The following is a 17,130-nucleotide window of genomic DNA, read 5'->3' on the forward strand; positions in this document are numbered from 1 at the left end:
GCAAATTGGACGTTTCTAATGCTATGCTGGAGCCCTGGTGGTGCAACAGTTAAGCGCTCAGCTCCTAACCAAACCCGCCAGCCACTCTGCAGGAGGAAAGACCTGGCGATCTGCTCCTGTAAAGATTACAGCCTGAGAAACCGTCAAACTCTCTGTCCTATAGAGTCCCTGTAAGTCAGAATCGACTCAGTGGCACACAACAACAGCAGCAACAGGGCTGCGCTGGTTAGGTCGCAGTAGTAATAGTAATTCCTATTTAGTAAACACTTACCATGTGCCATTTACAGGACTAAAGTCTGGGCAAACATTCATTCATGTTTTAAATCTTCACAACAACTTCCTAAGCTAGTTATTTAAACAAGGAGTAAATGAAGGCTCAGAGAGGTTAAGTAACTTGCCCGAGGCCACCCAGCTAGGAGTGGAAAAAGCAGGATGCTTACGTAGGGTTGTCTGAGTTTAAGTAGCCTCTACTGTTCCTCTGTTCCATGAAGGAAAAGTGTCCTTGAAGGACTCGTTTCAGCCCGAAACGGTCAATAGAGCTCTTAGTGGTACCTGCTATAGTTCTATGTGTGCCATCAAAATTCTCCCAGATGAATATTGATTTGTTACACACACTTATTACACTGTATCACACTACACTACACCATGCTATACTACACTATGTGTATGTAAGATGCTTTGCCAGTAACAAAAGGTCCAATGGCAATGAAAAACTACAAGCAAGGAAAGGCAGCAGAATCATGAATTGGCTCTAAATACACTCCTCTAGATCATATTTTAATCCTTTGGAGATTTAAGTATGTTTGAATTTCAGCCTGTTTCCACTAGTATGTTTTAATGCTGGTGTCTATAATAAGAACTAAGGTCAAGTTTGAGCTAACAAATGGTTCTCCTTCACAATAGACATCTAAACAGAGCCTTATGCCATCACTCTAAATATTCTTTTCTGCTGCAGACATTTGCAGAGTCCCTCTTTAGTCATTATTCACACATACACGTATTGTATACACACATATATGGAGTGAATTCAGATTAACATAACACAACGTGACAAAATAAAAATCATTTTCCGTTCCTTGGAGAAAGTTGCAGCATATTTCATGCTAAATGAAATAGATTTGGGCAACCTGAAGAATCTTATGTCTTTTTTCAGGTATTGCTTTCCATTTGGTCGACCTGAAGGTGCTTTAAAAGCTACTCTGTCACTCTTGGAAAGGGTAAGAATGAAAGTAAAAGACAGATGACGTATATGCAGAAACACGGACATAATTGTAATGAATCTTTCTTAAAGATTCATTTACAGTTCACCAAGGATCAGAAGAAAAGTGAGGAGACCGTGGAAATTCTAGCTATTTCATCCCAGACTCCCAAATAGTTGGGCACATTGAAGATGTGCACCTAGCCCTGATACTTGAATGGGCTTTGTCATCATAAATGTGCATAGCAATTCTGGTGTTTCCCCCCTAATGATGACTCTGAATCAGTATGAACTCAAGGAAGCATCTACAACTAATTTTAACCTTGAACCCTTTGAGAAGTGTACATGAGTCATGCATTTGTTTCAACTGTCTTAGTAATCCTTTTGTTTTTCCCCACCCCAAGGTTTTGATGAAAGATATTGTGACCCCCGTTCCACAAGAGGAGGTAAAAACAGTCATCCGTAAATGTCTAGAGCAAGCTGCTTTAGTCAACTATTCTCGACTGTCAGAGTATGCCAAAATTGAAGGTAAGGCTTCCTCCTGCCCCCAGCTTTGAATTTAAATGTTAGTATGCCTCCCGGGGAAGCCTCTCTCTTTTCTGATAGGCACCAGAAATCAGTCCATCTGACTATGTTAAGCTAAAACTGGAAAGCACTTAAAATGTGAAAACTTCTTGGTTGTGGCCAAATAAATGAATCAAAGAACGGGGACTCAGGAAGCAATCTTTGTAGGGGAAGAATATTGAATATCCAGCATTATCAGATTAACTGAGTTTCTTCTGAGAGTCTGTCTTGGCCCTGAGTATCTGGTCTGTGGTCAATGGTTTCCTATGACAGAATTCTGGAGGCTTGCTACCTTTTTTAAACAGAGAAAAATGAAACAGTTTGCTGTCAGCTGCTGGTAGCACCGGAAGGGAAACAAAAATTGAATAAAGCAACGCTGGGGTTTTGCTTAACTCCTCCTTCTCCCTTGAAAATAGCGTATCTTTTAGTAGTATTTCTGATGGCTCCAGGATTAATCTAGATCTCATTCAATCTTGTCATGCTGGACCTGAGGTGGTTGTTACCATTGCCCTCTGAAATTTTAGGGAAGTGGTCACTGATGACCTAGTAGTCATCCAAAGGCTCTTAGTAAACTCTACTGGAGAAGATGTGGTTCTTTGGGACCTCTACATTTGCAAAGATATTAATCATTTTTCATTGTTACCTTATTGGCTGCTATAGGGTGATTTGAAAACCACACCCACGTTGACCAGTGGTGTAAGTGTTTAAATGTGGAAGTTCTGTGTGCAAAACTCAATGTGTCCGCCTTCTGGAACCTGATGTTTTCCCACACGTGAAACGTGCACCTGACTCAAATCAACAAGTGCACATTGTCTGCCCTTTGGACGTGACTAGAAAAAAAAAGACCTAACCAACCAAGCCCCATCACTTACCTTGCCAAAGACCTCATTTCCTCAGAGAATTAGGTTATGATCATATCAAATTCACAGTGTTCTGTACATTATATGTCCTCTCTCTCTCAATTTTGTCTGTCTGACGATGCAAATTGTGTACCAGTGGTAATGAATTCATTGTTATGCATCCAGGGAGAAACACTTAAGAATTGGGCACTAAAAGGATGTTTATCAACTCTTGGCTGGGTAATGAGTGACAAAAATAGAAGAACAAGAAGATCGTGAAAGGGCGATATTAGCAAATAATTGTTCCAGCAGTCACCTTCCCAGGACGTAATAATTGATTGTATTTGGTAAAGCCAACCAGGTACCTGATAATTCTAGGCAAGGCCAGACACGGGCTGGGATCAAGAAACATTCGCCTCGTAGGTCCTGGTCTAGCTATTACTAGTCTTTTGGTAAGACCTGCTCTCTTCTTTCAGATAAATACATACAAAAACAAACTTTAAGATCTGTAAGTAAAAATGCATTCATTTCCAAAGTAGATCAGCTAGTCTGTAATTCCCTTTTGTGCCTCAATTCTTCTTGGTTGTGTTGATTATCTTTTGCACTGTGACTTTTAGGTCTGGGGATTCTTTGAAGAAACCAATCCTTTTTTTTTTTTTTTCCCCAACTCTCTTTTCAGAGAAGTACCTCATTCCACACTACCTGCTCTCTTCCGCTTCTCTCCTTCCTTGTCCGTGATTGGCTCAGCCACGTTTTGACGTCACCTCTGCAAAAGTGGCTGTGACACCAATTTCAAAGCATGCTGGGATTGTTAATTCAGACAACCCAACATCCTCTGGCTGCATGTGTCAGGTTTTCTTCCATGAACATAGTCCACCGTAGGCTGAGACATTGCAGCTCTAAAGATATTACTACCAGACAACTTTCTTTTACAATGCCCCAATCCTGCCCTCAGAAAAGAAATCTTCCACGTTTGCATTTGAGGCCCTTCTGTGAGCATTAACAGCTTAGTTACCTGAGAATTTCAGAAAGAAGATGTAGTAATATTGTTGGAGACTATGTTTATGAAGAAATACCTCAAGAGCCTTAGATACTAAAGTCTGAAATCCTTAGTATCTTGGAGCCTTAAATCGATAAAATTCTGTTTCCCTTTACTCATGATGTTTTGGTCATTGTATTCTTGCAAACAGTTCTAAAGAGACATGTAAAATCATGGTCACAATCTCTCTCGTGACTCACGGCATGCTGAATGGTTAATCCAGTAGATCTCCGATTTTGGAAATCCTTTTTCTTTTATCCTGTGTCGATCCCAAAATACTCTGTGGCTATTTTCCTTTGAGCTAATGTAACGTTTTCCTCTAACCTGTGTGACCTTTAACCTCTTTACCTCTGACCTAAGCCTCTTGCATGCCCAAATCCTCTTTTATAGGGAAAAAGAGAGAAATGTATGAGCATCCTGTCTTCTGCTTGGCCTCCCAAGTGATGGATTTAACCATTCGTGAGTACCTACTGCCTCGCCACGCTGTCCTCACTCTGTTTCCATTATTTCAAGAAAATCCAGATCCAAACCAACTCACTCTCCTTGCTTCAAGTTTTTTAGCATTGGCTTGTCTGTTGGTTCTGTCTGTGAAACCCAGTGTGAGAAGTCCAGTCACTTTTTACCAGCCTAAAGCAGGTTAGACAATTAAGCCATTTGTTTGTGATCAACTCAGACTTGTCTGTAAGTTTTTCAGTTATTCTCTGTCTGTGACCTGAATGCATTTTTACTTTGCTTGTGTGTAACCCCAGTTTGTAAAGTGCTTGTCACTGGTACACAATCCAAAGGTAGCCGCTAGGCCGGGGAACAATGCGTTAGGTGTCAGATAAAGGACATTTGGGGCAAAGTCATGCCTTCTTTCCCATGTTTAAGATGTCAAAGCTATTATGGGTATGAGATCACACAAGGTGGTCTGTTCTCTGTGAAAACCAGATCTTGTATGCCTCCTGTCTGTTCTCTCAAGCTGGGATGCTTTTCTTTGTTCTCTCTGGAGATTTTCACCTGTTCTTGTCCTCTAAGCACTGGCTAGAACATATGACTTAATTGCCACTTGGAGGGTTCATGTATATTTCATAGCTTGATTTCACATGAAACTTAATTTTACTAATTTTCTATTTGTGCAGCATTTTCCACCTCTGTGAAGGAGCCTTTTTTTGCTGGCCCCCACACTTCGGGCGGTGGGAACCCAAGGGCAACCTTTTCTTCTCAATATCATGTATCACACATAAGTGGGGGGCATTTTGGTCCACTTGCTCATTAATCCTGCGTATGTGTTCTTGTTTCTCTCTCTCTTCTTTCCTTGTTGTGCTCTCTCTTTCATATAGAGAATCAAAAGGACGCAGGTGAACCAATTGTATATGCATTCTAAACTCTCAGGACTGTTGAGTTACATTTAGCTTCTGTTTCTGTTTCTGTTTTTAATAGCTCCTTAAGGTATGTACTCCCAGAGACTGACGTGGAGGTGCAGTAATACTTAAGGAGTTAATTTGTGCTGTCTGACTATATCTCATGCCCATCAGATGTTGACCTTTTAGAGCAGAATTTCCGCAAAGGTGTAGAATCCTGGTTTGCTAGGGAGCTTCATTTCATCTTTGGTTTTGGGATTCCAGCAATTTGGCCTCATGTGTTTTTCCGTTCTGTTTTTCGTTTTTTAAAAAGTTGCTGAACCAAACTAACCTTTCTTATCTGTTTTTCATTTCTTTTTCTGTTTTCTGCCCTATTGGGAAGGTTGTGTTCTTTGATGAATGTGTATCAGCCAAGACAGAGGGAAGTTGTCTGTGTTGTTCTTGTGTGTATCATGTGATGAGGCACAATGCATGGCTAGGTGGCTGGACAGGGGCTGTGGCTGGAAGTTTCCTGAGAGCGAAGCTACTAGGAAGATCTCTGGCTTTAGAACTTTTCTTCTTGTTTGGTCCCAAAACTTCAGAACCTACTTTGAGGAGAGCTCTAACTTAAGACTTGTATAAGTGTATAATATCGACCAATGTTTTAAAGTCCAAAGGATCTCAAAAGATGACAGTCATTTGCATAAAGTTAACAGTAGATCCAGCATACTTCACATCAGTTCAGAAGGCATTTTTGAGCACCTGCCAAGCCCCAGGCTAGGGATAAGTATTTGAAGACACACCATCTTATGTTCAAGACACAGAGGCCTTTCTCTCCATGGTAGGGAAGGTATCCATGCATTCATTTGTTCATTCCTTCATTTGAGAAGAACTTAGCGGGAGCCTACCATGGGCCAGGTGCTGTGTTACAAGATAACACAGAGGCCAGACTGCATCTTAGAGTCTGGGGGTTCTTAACCTGGAATTTATGCCAACTTTTGCTCATTTATGGATTTTTCAGAGGAAAAAGTCCTCAGCTCACACCTCAAAAGCTGACAGAGAGTCATGGAAGGGTCTTTAAGGAGAGACAGTTTGGTGGTTTATGTTCCTGAAACATCACACTGGCAGCAATGGAGAGAGTTGTGTGAGGAGGAGAAATAAGAGTAAATCTGGACCCAAAACTTAAGGTCGAAGATGAATTTGAAGCTTAGCATGTCCAAGGTCTCTTCTAGGCATATCGGATCTCGATCACAATCATAATTATGTCTTTAAACCCTTTAAATGTTTCTTTGTAATCCCTCCCCCACTTCCCAATTTCCTTAAAGGGTACAGAAAAGCAGGACATGGGTGGGTATGCACAGCCAACTGTATGGAGGTGGCAGGGCACAGCCAACCAGGATAGGGCAGACTGCCGGGGACCGGAATACGGACAGCCTTCACTCAGGCTGTGCTTTGAGCGTCTATGGGACTCTGCAGATGGCATTTTGGTGGACTTATGCTTTCTGTCTGGTGGCATTATTAGGAATTAAATGTTCCTTTTAATTACAGTAGCTCAAAAAAAAAAAAAAAAGATGCAAAAGGCTGTTACTCTATGAAAGAAAAGCTGTGATTCCTGCAAATGGATTCTTTTATTTTAAATACGTTTCCATATAAACGTCACACGTTCCGAACCCAGCAATCTCTGGGAAAGTCTATACTGCTACTGCTGTTTTGCCTCAGTTCTTGGCTAAATACTTGCATAATTGTCTGAGCATCATAGTTATTGCAGTGGAATTTGGGATAAAATGTTTTTCTTAAAATATGCCAAGTCTTTGCAAAAACATAGATTGATAGACGGACAGATAGGCGGACAGAGATTAGCCCACCTATGGGCATAGGCACTGTGCTGAAGACTTTACATGAATTATCTTATTTAATCTTTACTTTAGTCCGGTAAAGAATATTTTCTTATTGCTACTTGCACAGACGAGGGAGCTGAGATTCAGAAAGGACCCATGACTTTCTCCGTCAGGATTTGAACCTGGTCTGTCTGAATTCAAATACCAAGCTTTTTTGTCTCTTTCCATTATGCAGCCTTTCCAGCTGGCACTGGTGGGCATTTGGACAGTATCCATTTATTCAGTGGGTAAGGCCAGAAGTACCTACAACTTTTACTTTCGGAAGACCACTGAAAAGACAGAGAATTTCTTTCTCGGACCAAATCATTGTCAAAATCTTTCCATCGTGAAGCCTTCCCGTGGGTGGTTAGGATTCCCTGAGGCTGCCAAAGAACTGAGGGCTTTTGTTCTCCCCAATTGACGGAAGCCTTCCAGAGCAGATTAAACCCATCAGAGAGACTTCCAAGCAGATTCTGTGCTATTGAGGTTCTGTATCTTTACCTACCTGCAGCAAATTTCCTAAGGTCTACGTCCTGTCAGAGAGAAAGAGATAATCGGACTTATAATACCCACAACTTGAAGTATGAAGCTCACCACCCTGCTGCCTCCCTCAAGGAACCAGCAAGGGTGAATCCCATCCCTGGCAAGATCCAGGCCAGTCTAAGCTGAGGACTATCTCATGCTCCAAATTTTATTCATGAGAGACTAGATGTACTTCTTTTCACCCTTTTTGTTTAAATGGTATATAAATCAGAGTTTCCAAGCCCAAATCATTCTGTGGACTGGTACCTCATCTACACATCACAAAATGAGAGGCAAAAAAAAATAAGAGGGCAAGGAGGTACATGTGTCAAACACCATCACCAAGAAAGATCTTAGAAGAAGAGAGGATGTGTTTAAAATATGCCACACACCAACAACTATGACACCAGTGTCTCTTCTACCAGAAAAAGGATATGATATTGCTGATGATAACAACTGTCATTTATTGAAAGTTTAGTATGTGCATTGGTGGTTCAGTGGTGGAATTCTTGCCTTCCATGTAGAAGACCTGGGTTCTACTCCCAGCCAGTACTCTTGTACACAGCCATGGCCCATCTGCCATCAGCAGTTTGTGTGTTGCTATGATGCTGAATAGGCCTCAGCAGAGCTTCCAGACTAAGACGGATGAAGAAAGAAGGCTTGGTGATCTACTTAAGAAAATCAGCCAGTGAAAACACTATGGATCACAATTACCTGATCCTTAACAGATAATAGGTCTGGCGCAGGACCAGGCAATGTTTCATTCCATTGTGCATGGGGTTGCCGTGAGTAGGGGCCAACTCAAGAGTAGCTAAAATTAACGACAGTAAGTATTTACATGTATATTTCACTTCTCACAACAACCCTATGAGATAAATATTAAATTGCTATATATTATTGAATCTAAGATGCCATCAATTATAGAATGCATCGTAAAGTTTTGTACCCCTAAGGAAAAAAGCATGCTGCCAATCAAATTATGACACGCCATCAAAATGTTAAAATGTGTCTCTTATACTCAATGAAATGAGAAATCAATCTTCTGTACATGGAAATCCTGAGGTAGGGGGAGGTTGAGTAACTTGCCCAAGGTTACATAGCTAGCTAGTTGCAGAAAAATAATTTTAATGCGGGCCTATCTAACATGGTACCAGAAAGAATTGGTCAGCATTCAATCATTTCAGGAGGTAGCATATGATCAATAACTGATGGTACTGAAGGAAGAAGTCCAAGCTGCACAGAAGGGAATGGTGGAAAGCAAGGCTCCAGCAATTGGTGGAATACCAGTTGAGATGTTTCAACAAATGGGTGCAGCACTGGAAGTGCTCATTCATCTGTGTCAAGGAATTTGGAAAACAGCTACCCGGCCAACCAACTGGAGGAGATCCATATTTGTGCCCATTCCAAAGAAAAGTGATTCAACAGAATGTGGAATTTATCGAACAATATCGTTAATATCACACAAAAGTAAAATTTTGCTGAAGATCATTCAAAAGCGGTTGCAGCAGGCAGTACATCAACAGGGAACTGTCAGAAGTTCAAGCTAGATTCAGAAGAGGACATGGAATAAGAGATATCATTGCTGATGTCAGATGGATCTTGACTGAAAACAGAGAATACCAGAAAGATGTTTACCTTTGTTTTACTGTTTCGACAGTGTGGATTATAACAAATTATGGATAACATTGTGAAGAATGGTAATGCCAGAACGTTTAACTTTGCTCGTGCAGAACCTATACACAGACCAAGAGGCAGTCATACGAACAGAACAAGGGGATACTGTGCGGTTTAAAGTCAGGAAATGTGTGCGTCAGGGTTATGTCCTTTCACCATACTCATTCAGTCTGTATGCTGAGCAAATAATCCAAGAAACTGGACTATATAAAGAAGAATAGGGCATCAGGATTGGAGGAAGATCCATTAACAACCTGCATTATGCAGATGATACAACCTTGCTTGCTGAAAGTGAAGAGGACTTGAAGCACTTACTGAGGAAGATCAAAGACTACAATCTTCAGTATGGATTATACCTCAACATAAAGAAAACAAAAATCCTCACAACTGGACTAATAAGCAATATTATGATAAACAGAGAAAATACCGAAGTTGTCAAGGATTTCATTTTACTTGGATCCACAATGAACATTCACTCATGGACGCAGCAGTAAAGAAATAAAGTGACCTATTGTGTTGGGCAAATCTGCTACAAAAGACCTCTTTAAAGTGTTAAAAAGCAAAGATGTCACCCTGAAGACTAAGGTGCGCCTGATCCAAGCCATGGTGTTTTCAACCGCCCCATATGCATGCAAAAGCTGGACAATGAATAAGGAAGACCTACGAAGAATTGATGCCTTTGAATTATGGTGTTGGCAAAGAATATTGAATATACCATGGACTGCCAGAAGAATGAACAAATCTGTCTTAGAAGAAGTACAGCCAGCATGCACCTTTGAAGTGAGGATGATGAGACTTCATCCCATGTATTTTGGATATATGATCAGGCGGGACAAGTCCCTGGAGAAGGACATCATGTTTGGTAAATTAGAAGGCCAGTGAAGAAAGGGAAGACCTCAATGAGATGGATTGACACAGTGGCTGCAAAAATGGTATCTTAGTCATCTAGTGCTGCTATAACAGAAATACCACAAATGGATGGCTTTAACAAAGAGGAATTCATTCTCTCACAGTTTAGGAGGCTACAAGTTGAAATTCAAGGTGCCAGCTCTAGGGGAAGGCTTTCTCTCTGTGTTGGTTCTGGGAGAAAGTCCTTGTCATCAATCTTCCCCTGGCCTAGGAGCTTCTCATGCAAGAACCCCAGGTCCAAAGGACACTCTCTGCTAGGCTCTGCTTTCTTGGTGGTATGAGGTCCTCCTATCTCTCTCTGCTCTGCTCACTTCTGTCTTTTATATCTCAAAAGAGATTGACTCAAGATACAACCTGATCTTGTGGTTTGAGTCATGCCTCAGTAACATAACTGCCTCTAATCCTGCCACATTAACATCATGAAACCAAACCCAAACCCCTTGCCGTGGAGTCAATTCCAACTCATAGCGACCCTATAGGACAGAGTAGAACTGCCCCATAGAGTTCCAAGGAGTGCTCAGTGGATTCAAACTGCTGACCTTTTGGTTAGCAGCCATAGCTCTCAACTACTACGCCACCAGGGTTTCCCATTAGCATCACAGAGGCAGGATTTACAACACATAGGAAAATCATATCAGATGACCAAACGATGGGCAATCACATAATACTGGGAATCATGGCCTTCCCAAGTTGACAGACATTTTAGGGGGACACAATTCAATCCATAACAAATGGACTCAAGCATAACAAGGATTGTGAGGATGGCACAGGACCAGACAGTTTTTCATCCTGTTGTACATAGGGTCGCTATGAGTCAGAACCAACTCAACAGCACCCAACAACAACAACACCTAACCCATAGCTCACACTTCCAACTTATACACCATGAAACACTTGTGATTTCCCAGCAATAAAATTGTAAGACCAAAGAAGGGCTTCTCAGTAATTTAATTACAAGCCTTCGTTGAACAGGTGTCGAAACTCTGGCCTAGAAGAGAGAAGCTATATTCAAAATTAGATGGATAATTAGCGACTCTCTAGTATCCTAAGTGGAACCTCTGTGGTGCAAATGGTTAACATACTTGGCCGCTAACCAAAAGGCTGGAGGTTCCAGTCCACCCAGAGAGGCCTCAGAAGAAAGGCCTGGCAGTCTATATCCAAAAAAACCCAGCATTCAAAACTCTGTAGAGCACAGTTCTACTCTGACACACGTGGGGTCACCATGAGTCAGAGTCAACTTGCTGGCGAGTGGCTAGTGTCCTGAGTACTAGTCGAGAGCCGTCACACTCCGCCAGGCCACCTCACCTTCCAGCCAAGAGGGTTGGCCCTGTCCATCACCCGCTAACTGATCTGAGCATCCAGCTGGTGTCTGATGATGTCTGCAGACCACATGTGCCGTCTCGGCACAGTGCCTGGCACACAGGAAGCACTTACTACTAGCTATTATTATTCATTCATTATTGTAATTAAAAAACAAAAAACCTCTGTCACGTCCAAATTTCAGATGTCAGAAATGGAGTTTAAAGCACCGCTTCTCAAATTTTAATGTTCCTACAAAATCCCTGGGGATCTTGTCGAGATGCAGATTATGATCCAGCAGGTTTGGGAGGAGCCTGAGGGTTTGCATTTTTAACAAGGACCCAGGTGATGCTGAAGCTGTGGATCCAGGGATTGTGCTGGTTTTCATTTCTTAGACACAACAGGTCAGCCTTATGGACAAAGCCTGCCTTGGGATACCAAGATATCAAATTATTGAAGAAAAATATCACAGTAGCATTATTGCTTCCTGGAGGATATAATTTATTTAAATTATCTTAAATGCATTTATTTACATTAAGACACCTGAAGTTGTTCTCTGGTTTGGAAGTTTAAGTTAAGCAATTCAGCTTAGTCCATATGTTACGTGACCGGGGGCCTTGGGTGGGAGGTCAGACTTGCTGTAGAGTTGATAGGCACGCTGCAAACACCGAGTGTTTAGGTTTCTATGAAAGCACTGCATTAGGCAGGATTCACTGACGATTCACCTCCATCAATATTTGAGGACGTGTCCTGGGCCAGGCACTCTGCTAGCCCAAGAGCTACAATTCGCCAGGCAAGGCGAGACAGAATGTATATAATTTGCTATTATTTGGGGCCATAGGTAGAAGGCAGTGGCGGTTCAGCGGTAGACTTGTTGGCGCCCATGCAGGATACCTGAGTTCAATTGTCAGCCATTATACCTCACGCACAGCCGATACCTGTCTGTCAATGGAAGCTTGTGCGTTGCTATGGCGCTAAGCAGGTCTCAGTGGAGCTTCCAGACTAAGATGGACTAGGAAGGAAGGCCTGGCACTCTACGTCAGAAAATCAGCCAGTGAAAACCCTGTGGAGGGCAGCTAACAGCAACAGGAGGCCGTAAGTGCTCAAGGAGAGCTGTAAACAGAGGAACAGGCTTTATTACAAAAGCACTGGGGAGCGCATCAAGGTTTTGGAGCAGGGGTGTGGCAGGAGCACACGTGCAGCATTTCACAGAAGTCTCTCTGCTGCTGCGCGGAGAACACAGGGCAGACCAGGAAAGGGGCGGGAGTCTGGCTGGGAAGCCTTTGTACCTGTGTGGCTGGAGCTGATGGGACCTGAGTCACGTGTCCACCCCCTCAGCAGGCGTGTCTCATACCGTGGCTGAGAAAGTCGAGAGGCATTTTGGAGGTAGAATGGACAGGCTGTGCCACCCATATCCATACAGGGAACAGTCAAAGATGGTTCCAACAAAAAGAGCAGAGAAAATGATCCATGATTCATCCAACAGTCTTTATTAACATACAATCTATACTCTCCTAGAGACTTAATCAGAGCCCTGGTAGTGCAGTGGTTAAGTGTTTGGCTGCTAACCAAAAGGTCAGCAATTCAAATCCACCAGCTCCTTGAAAACCCTATGGGGTAGTTCTACTCTATCCTCTAGCGTTGCTATGGGTTGGAATGGAATTGAGGGCAACAGGTTTGGTTGTTTTTTTAGGGACTTATGCTTCTGAGTGGGAGCAGTGGAGATGCAGTGAGATCAGGTGTGTATAATGGACAGTCCCACTAGAGCAGTTAGGGAGAACCCTAACCCTGTGTTCCTTGGGTCCAGGTGCCCATCATCTTAGGGAAACAGAGTCCTCTGGAAAGCATGAGGGACTATCTGCTTAGCTTTCTGTTACAACTCCAGCTTTTATTCACCACCCCCCACCCCCGCAGGAAAGTCATAGCAACAAAGTCCAGGCTAGTTGTTTTCAATAAAGGCAAACTGCTGGACTGCTGGCATCTTCGGCTGCATACGAGTAGGCTGGGACAGGTTAAAAGTGGGCTTTCCATCAGTCATATCCATCTCTCATTGTGAGATCTCAGGGGCTGGCAACCCGCTTGCTGGAACTAGAGATGGTCAGCTTATTTGAGGGCTAATTGGGGTGTCTCTCCCTCCTGGGTGCTTCTCTTCCTTGGCTTAGCCAAGCGTGCAGAGGAATTCTCTTTTTGTTTTTCCGCAGTCACATGTAACTCTCTCTCTGGAAGCCAAGCAGATTTAATTGTGTAAACATGAGCAATGGTAATTGGGTAAATGAAGCTGGAAACCAAGGTATGATGTTTTTGTTTTGCTCTGTGAGAAAAAAAAAAAAATAGGGAGCATGTTTTTCCATGGTGGCAAACCTCCCTGTCAGAATTCCGGACAGACAGTTGGCAGAAGGGAATCCCTTTTTAATTCCTCATCGAGACCCATTGAGCTAAAATCTGCTGCCTTGTGAGTTATGGATCAGCCTGGGGGTGCTTCCTTATTTATGAACCACCGGATCAAGCGTTTCTCCACACAGGTTCAGTTATGGAACAAGTAAGAAGTTTCCACGAGAATTGCACTTTCAGATAACACACATTCGCTGAAAGAACCAGGAGGCTGTGTTACCAGAGCTATGCCTAACTGTAGCAGAACTGTAGGTGGAAAACCAGATTTAAACAAAATTTAAAATATGGAGCTTTTTTTTTTTTGGTGAAAGGATCAGCAGTTGCCTTCCTTTAAATAGCTCTCTTTTAAAATTGCTTTTTGCAAATTCTATTTGTACACAATCTTACCAAACAAATAAATAAGATATGCATGAGGATTTTTTTTTTTTAATTCTGCATTGAAAGCATTGAGGTAGTCCAGCAAGAAAAAGATCTTGTCAACGTTTGCTTTTAATAGATGATTCTGCCAGAGTATTATATATATATCCTTATTTCCCAGCCTTTTTTTATATTAATGTCTCTAGAATTCCATTTCCTATAAGCCTACAGTAAAATTCATTTTCTCAGTTAAAAATTCAAGCAAACCAAGAAGCAAACTTGGCAATGGAGTATGTCCCTCTCACCATACAGACTGCTTTGTAAACCAGAACTCTGAGAAAGAAGTGGGTCCAAAGTTAATGAGACACTCATTAAAGAGACAGAGAACTGTAGACACTGGAAGTGCTGTGTGCCGGTATCAAAGGGAGGCTATTGTTATAGGATGTTTGCTGTGCTGATATTGTAAACCACATGACAGATGGGTCAAGTGCTGATTACGGTATTCTAACATTTGGAATAGCAAGTAACATATTTGATAAGTTGGCAAGTTTTTATATATGATTCAACCCACAATATAAAACCCACGAGAATTCCAAGTTGAAAATAATTAAATGAGCTGGAAACAATCAGATACCACACATTTTTTCCCCCCAAATCACAGATTTTTACATCTTGAAATTCCACAAAGGAAGCAAGAATATTTCCTAGCTGCTTGAACTAGTAACGGCCCTTCATCTGCTTTTGTAAAGCAATTAATTCCTGCCTTCTCGCAGCATGGAGGTAACCATAAACATTTGTAGCATCTTAATGCTTTACTACAGAGATCTCTCCCATATATTGTTTTATTTGCTCTTTCAGCAACCCTGCAAGGTAGACAGAAAAGGTATTTAATATTCTCAATTTCTAGATGAGGACCCTAAAGCACTGAGAGGTTTAAAAAGCAGGGACAAGGTTATACAGAAAGTTAAGTAGCATATTGAGGATGAGAAACCAGCCCCTCCAGCTATTAATACGTCAAGTCAAACTTCTGGGCGTCTGGAAGGAAGAAGCAGCTGTTAACATACAGATATTCTTTACTGTACAAAAGCGTATCTTCTTTTGGCTGGTGAAGCTGCTGCCATCATTCAGGTACATCCATCTGGGTTGAGACACACCCAGTGTTTGCATTCAGCCTCTGAATGTCTCAGTGGGGGTGGTGCTGGTGACGCTGGTAAGAGTCCCGTTCCTTGTCAACCCATGTCACAACTCTGTAAAGTCAAAGTAACGCCGACAAAGTAGCAGCTCTCCATTTGTGTTTCGTCACTTTTGCCTGTTCCGTTGTTCTTTTCAGAGGTCATCATCTTACTTGTCACCCTTTGTTAAAGTCACTTTGTCTCTTTACTTTTTTACCGTCTCTCTTCACCTACCTGAGCAGCTCCCCCACCACCTCCTGGGCCTCCTCCACCCACCCAAAGGCAGACCAGCACGTTGTATCAGAGGCTCAAGGGCACGCCTAGGCCAAAATCAAGTACTGTCACCTCGTACCAGTCCTTTACGCGGGCGGCTTCCTAGCTTAGTTTGCTTTTCTGTTCACGTTTCTTCTTGAAATTTCGGTTTGGAATATTAAGCTGAGGCTCAGGCTCTCGAGTTTAACGCCGTAGGTTTTGAGAGACTCAAAAGAGAGCATTTATTTCCAAATGTCCACATTTTTTTTTGTCCAGCTATGTCTGACATATGCAACATTTTCAAATCTCAATGTCAGCACAAAATAACATTGTTGTGGCATAACATTTTGCATGACGATTTTCTTCTATGTTATGAGCTTCGGTTTTGTATGAAATGTTTCCTAAGTCTACTGTATTTTTAGTTCCCTTTTGTCAGTGCTCCAGCTAGTACAAGATTGGGGGACAGGAATAAAGCAATACATTTTAAGACAGCAGAATTGACAAAAATAAATAAATAATAATTTCTAAGCACAAATTTCCCGACCTCTGTTGGGGGAGAGGGAGGAGCTGCTAGAGAATTTTACACAATATTTTCTTTAAAGACAACATCTTAGAGAAGTCACTTTTAGTGCCATTTTTGCCACTTAGCTAGCAAATTAGCTATGCAAATGAAGAAGAAAGTAGTGCTGTGTCTCAATAAAGTGGCTCGATCTACAGACAATGGAATAGCAGCTAATTAATAGTAAATGAAAGTCTGGTTACATGGCTTAATTGGCAGATCAAGCATTCTAGATTGAAGGATCCTTAACCTGCTTATTTTAATGGTTGCGTGTTAAAGTTAAATTGGAAAGGGTTTTATGAAACATACTGTCTGTATATATACATCAGGCAAACACATATCTGAGGACATGTGCGCGTACTCATAAAATGGCTGCACGCACATGTACACTTTATGTGTATATATCGATCTACATTGTAGTCAAGCTAAGAGTATTGTACATTAATACACACCTTCAGATGGTCCTAGCTTAAGCATCTTGGATGTCTCCAAACATAAAAACCATTCACAGTTTATAAGTAAAACTACATAAAAAGATTGGTGGGAATTACTTCCCTTTTACACTGTATGTCATGTCCAGCTAGAATCCCCTAGATCGGTGAGTATTCCACCCAAAAGGACAATGCTGTCTACTTGTAAAGCCAGAGATTTCAAAGATGTGCCTCAAGTAGGACCTCTTGCAGGTTTGTATTAATGTACAGGCTTGTCTGGTTACTAGAAAATGTATGTAAGTATGCGATGTGTGTATGTGGGTGTATGTGTCCAATGGGTAATAAGCATAGGATGAGGACTTTGCAAATTGATGTGTAAATGTGAATATCAACTAGTAAAAAATAGTAGTCTATGCATGTTTACTATCAAAATGCAAATACCTCACTCTGCGCATATTACCCAAACATATATACACAGTATGTTTGCAGAAATGCCTGAAGGTCTACTGATGAAATTATGATAATCTGTTTATGAAATTATAAATAGACCAGGTGCCCCAAAAAGCACAGAAATCAATCCTGTGTCTCACTCTTTCCCAGATAGTTAATGTTCTGGACCAGACAATGAGCTATTGGTCCCTAAGCTCCCCACATCTCCCTGCTCTGGGTGTCAGATATTCTCTGCCTGTACTATGTTCCCACCAGCTCCTGCCTTCATGCCAAAG

The 17,130-nt window shown here is 41.8% G+C and overlaps 1 protein-coding gene across 7 annotated transcripts in view; it reads left to right on the plus strand.

Moving 5' to 3' along the window:
• Window positions 1-17,130, plus strand: part of CADPS (calcium dependent secretion activator) — a 580,697-nt gene that overhangs the window by 439,412 nt on the left and 124,155 nt on the right. For 3 of the 7 annotated variants that reach the window (XM_064274286.1, XM_064274288.1, XM_064274289.1), the window contains 2 exons: window positions 1,154-1,217; window positions 1,603-1,726. In XM_064274286.1, the coding sequence (XP_064130356.1) occupies window positions 1,154-1,217; window positions 1,603-1,726 (188 nt within the window). Of the gene's footprint in view, window positions 1-1,153; window positions 1,218-1,602; window positions 1,737-4,030; window positions 4,100-4,962; window positions 4,981-14,363; window positions 14,381-17,130 lie in introns of all 7 variants that reach the window. The other 4 variants (XM_064274285.1, XM_064274287.1, XM_064274284.1 and 1 more) reach the window with 3 other exon arrangements.

Source organism: Loxodonta africana, chromosome 22, assembly GCF_030014295.1.
Source record: "Loxodonta africana isolate mLoxAfr1 chromosome 22, mLoxAfr1.hap2, whole genome shotgun sequence".
Taxonomy (NCBI): Eukaryota; Metazoa; Chordata; class Mammalia; order Proboscidea; family Elephantidae; genus Loxodonta; species Loxodonta africana.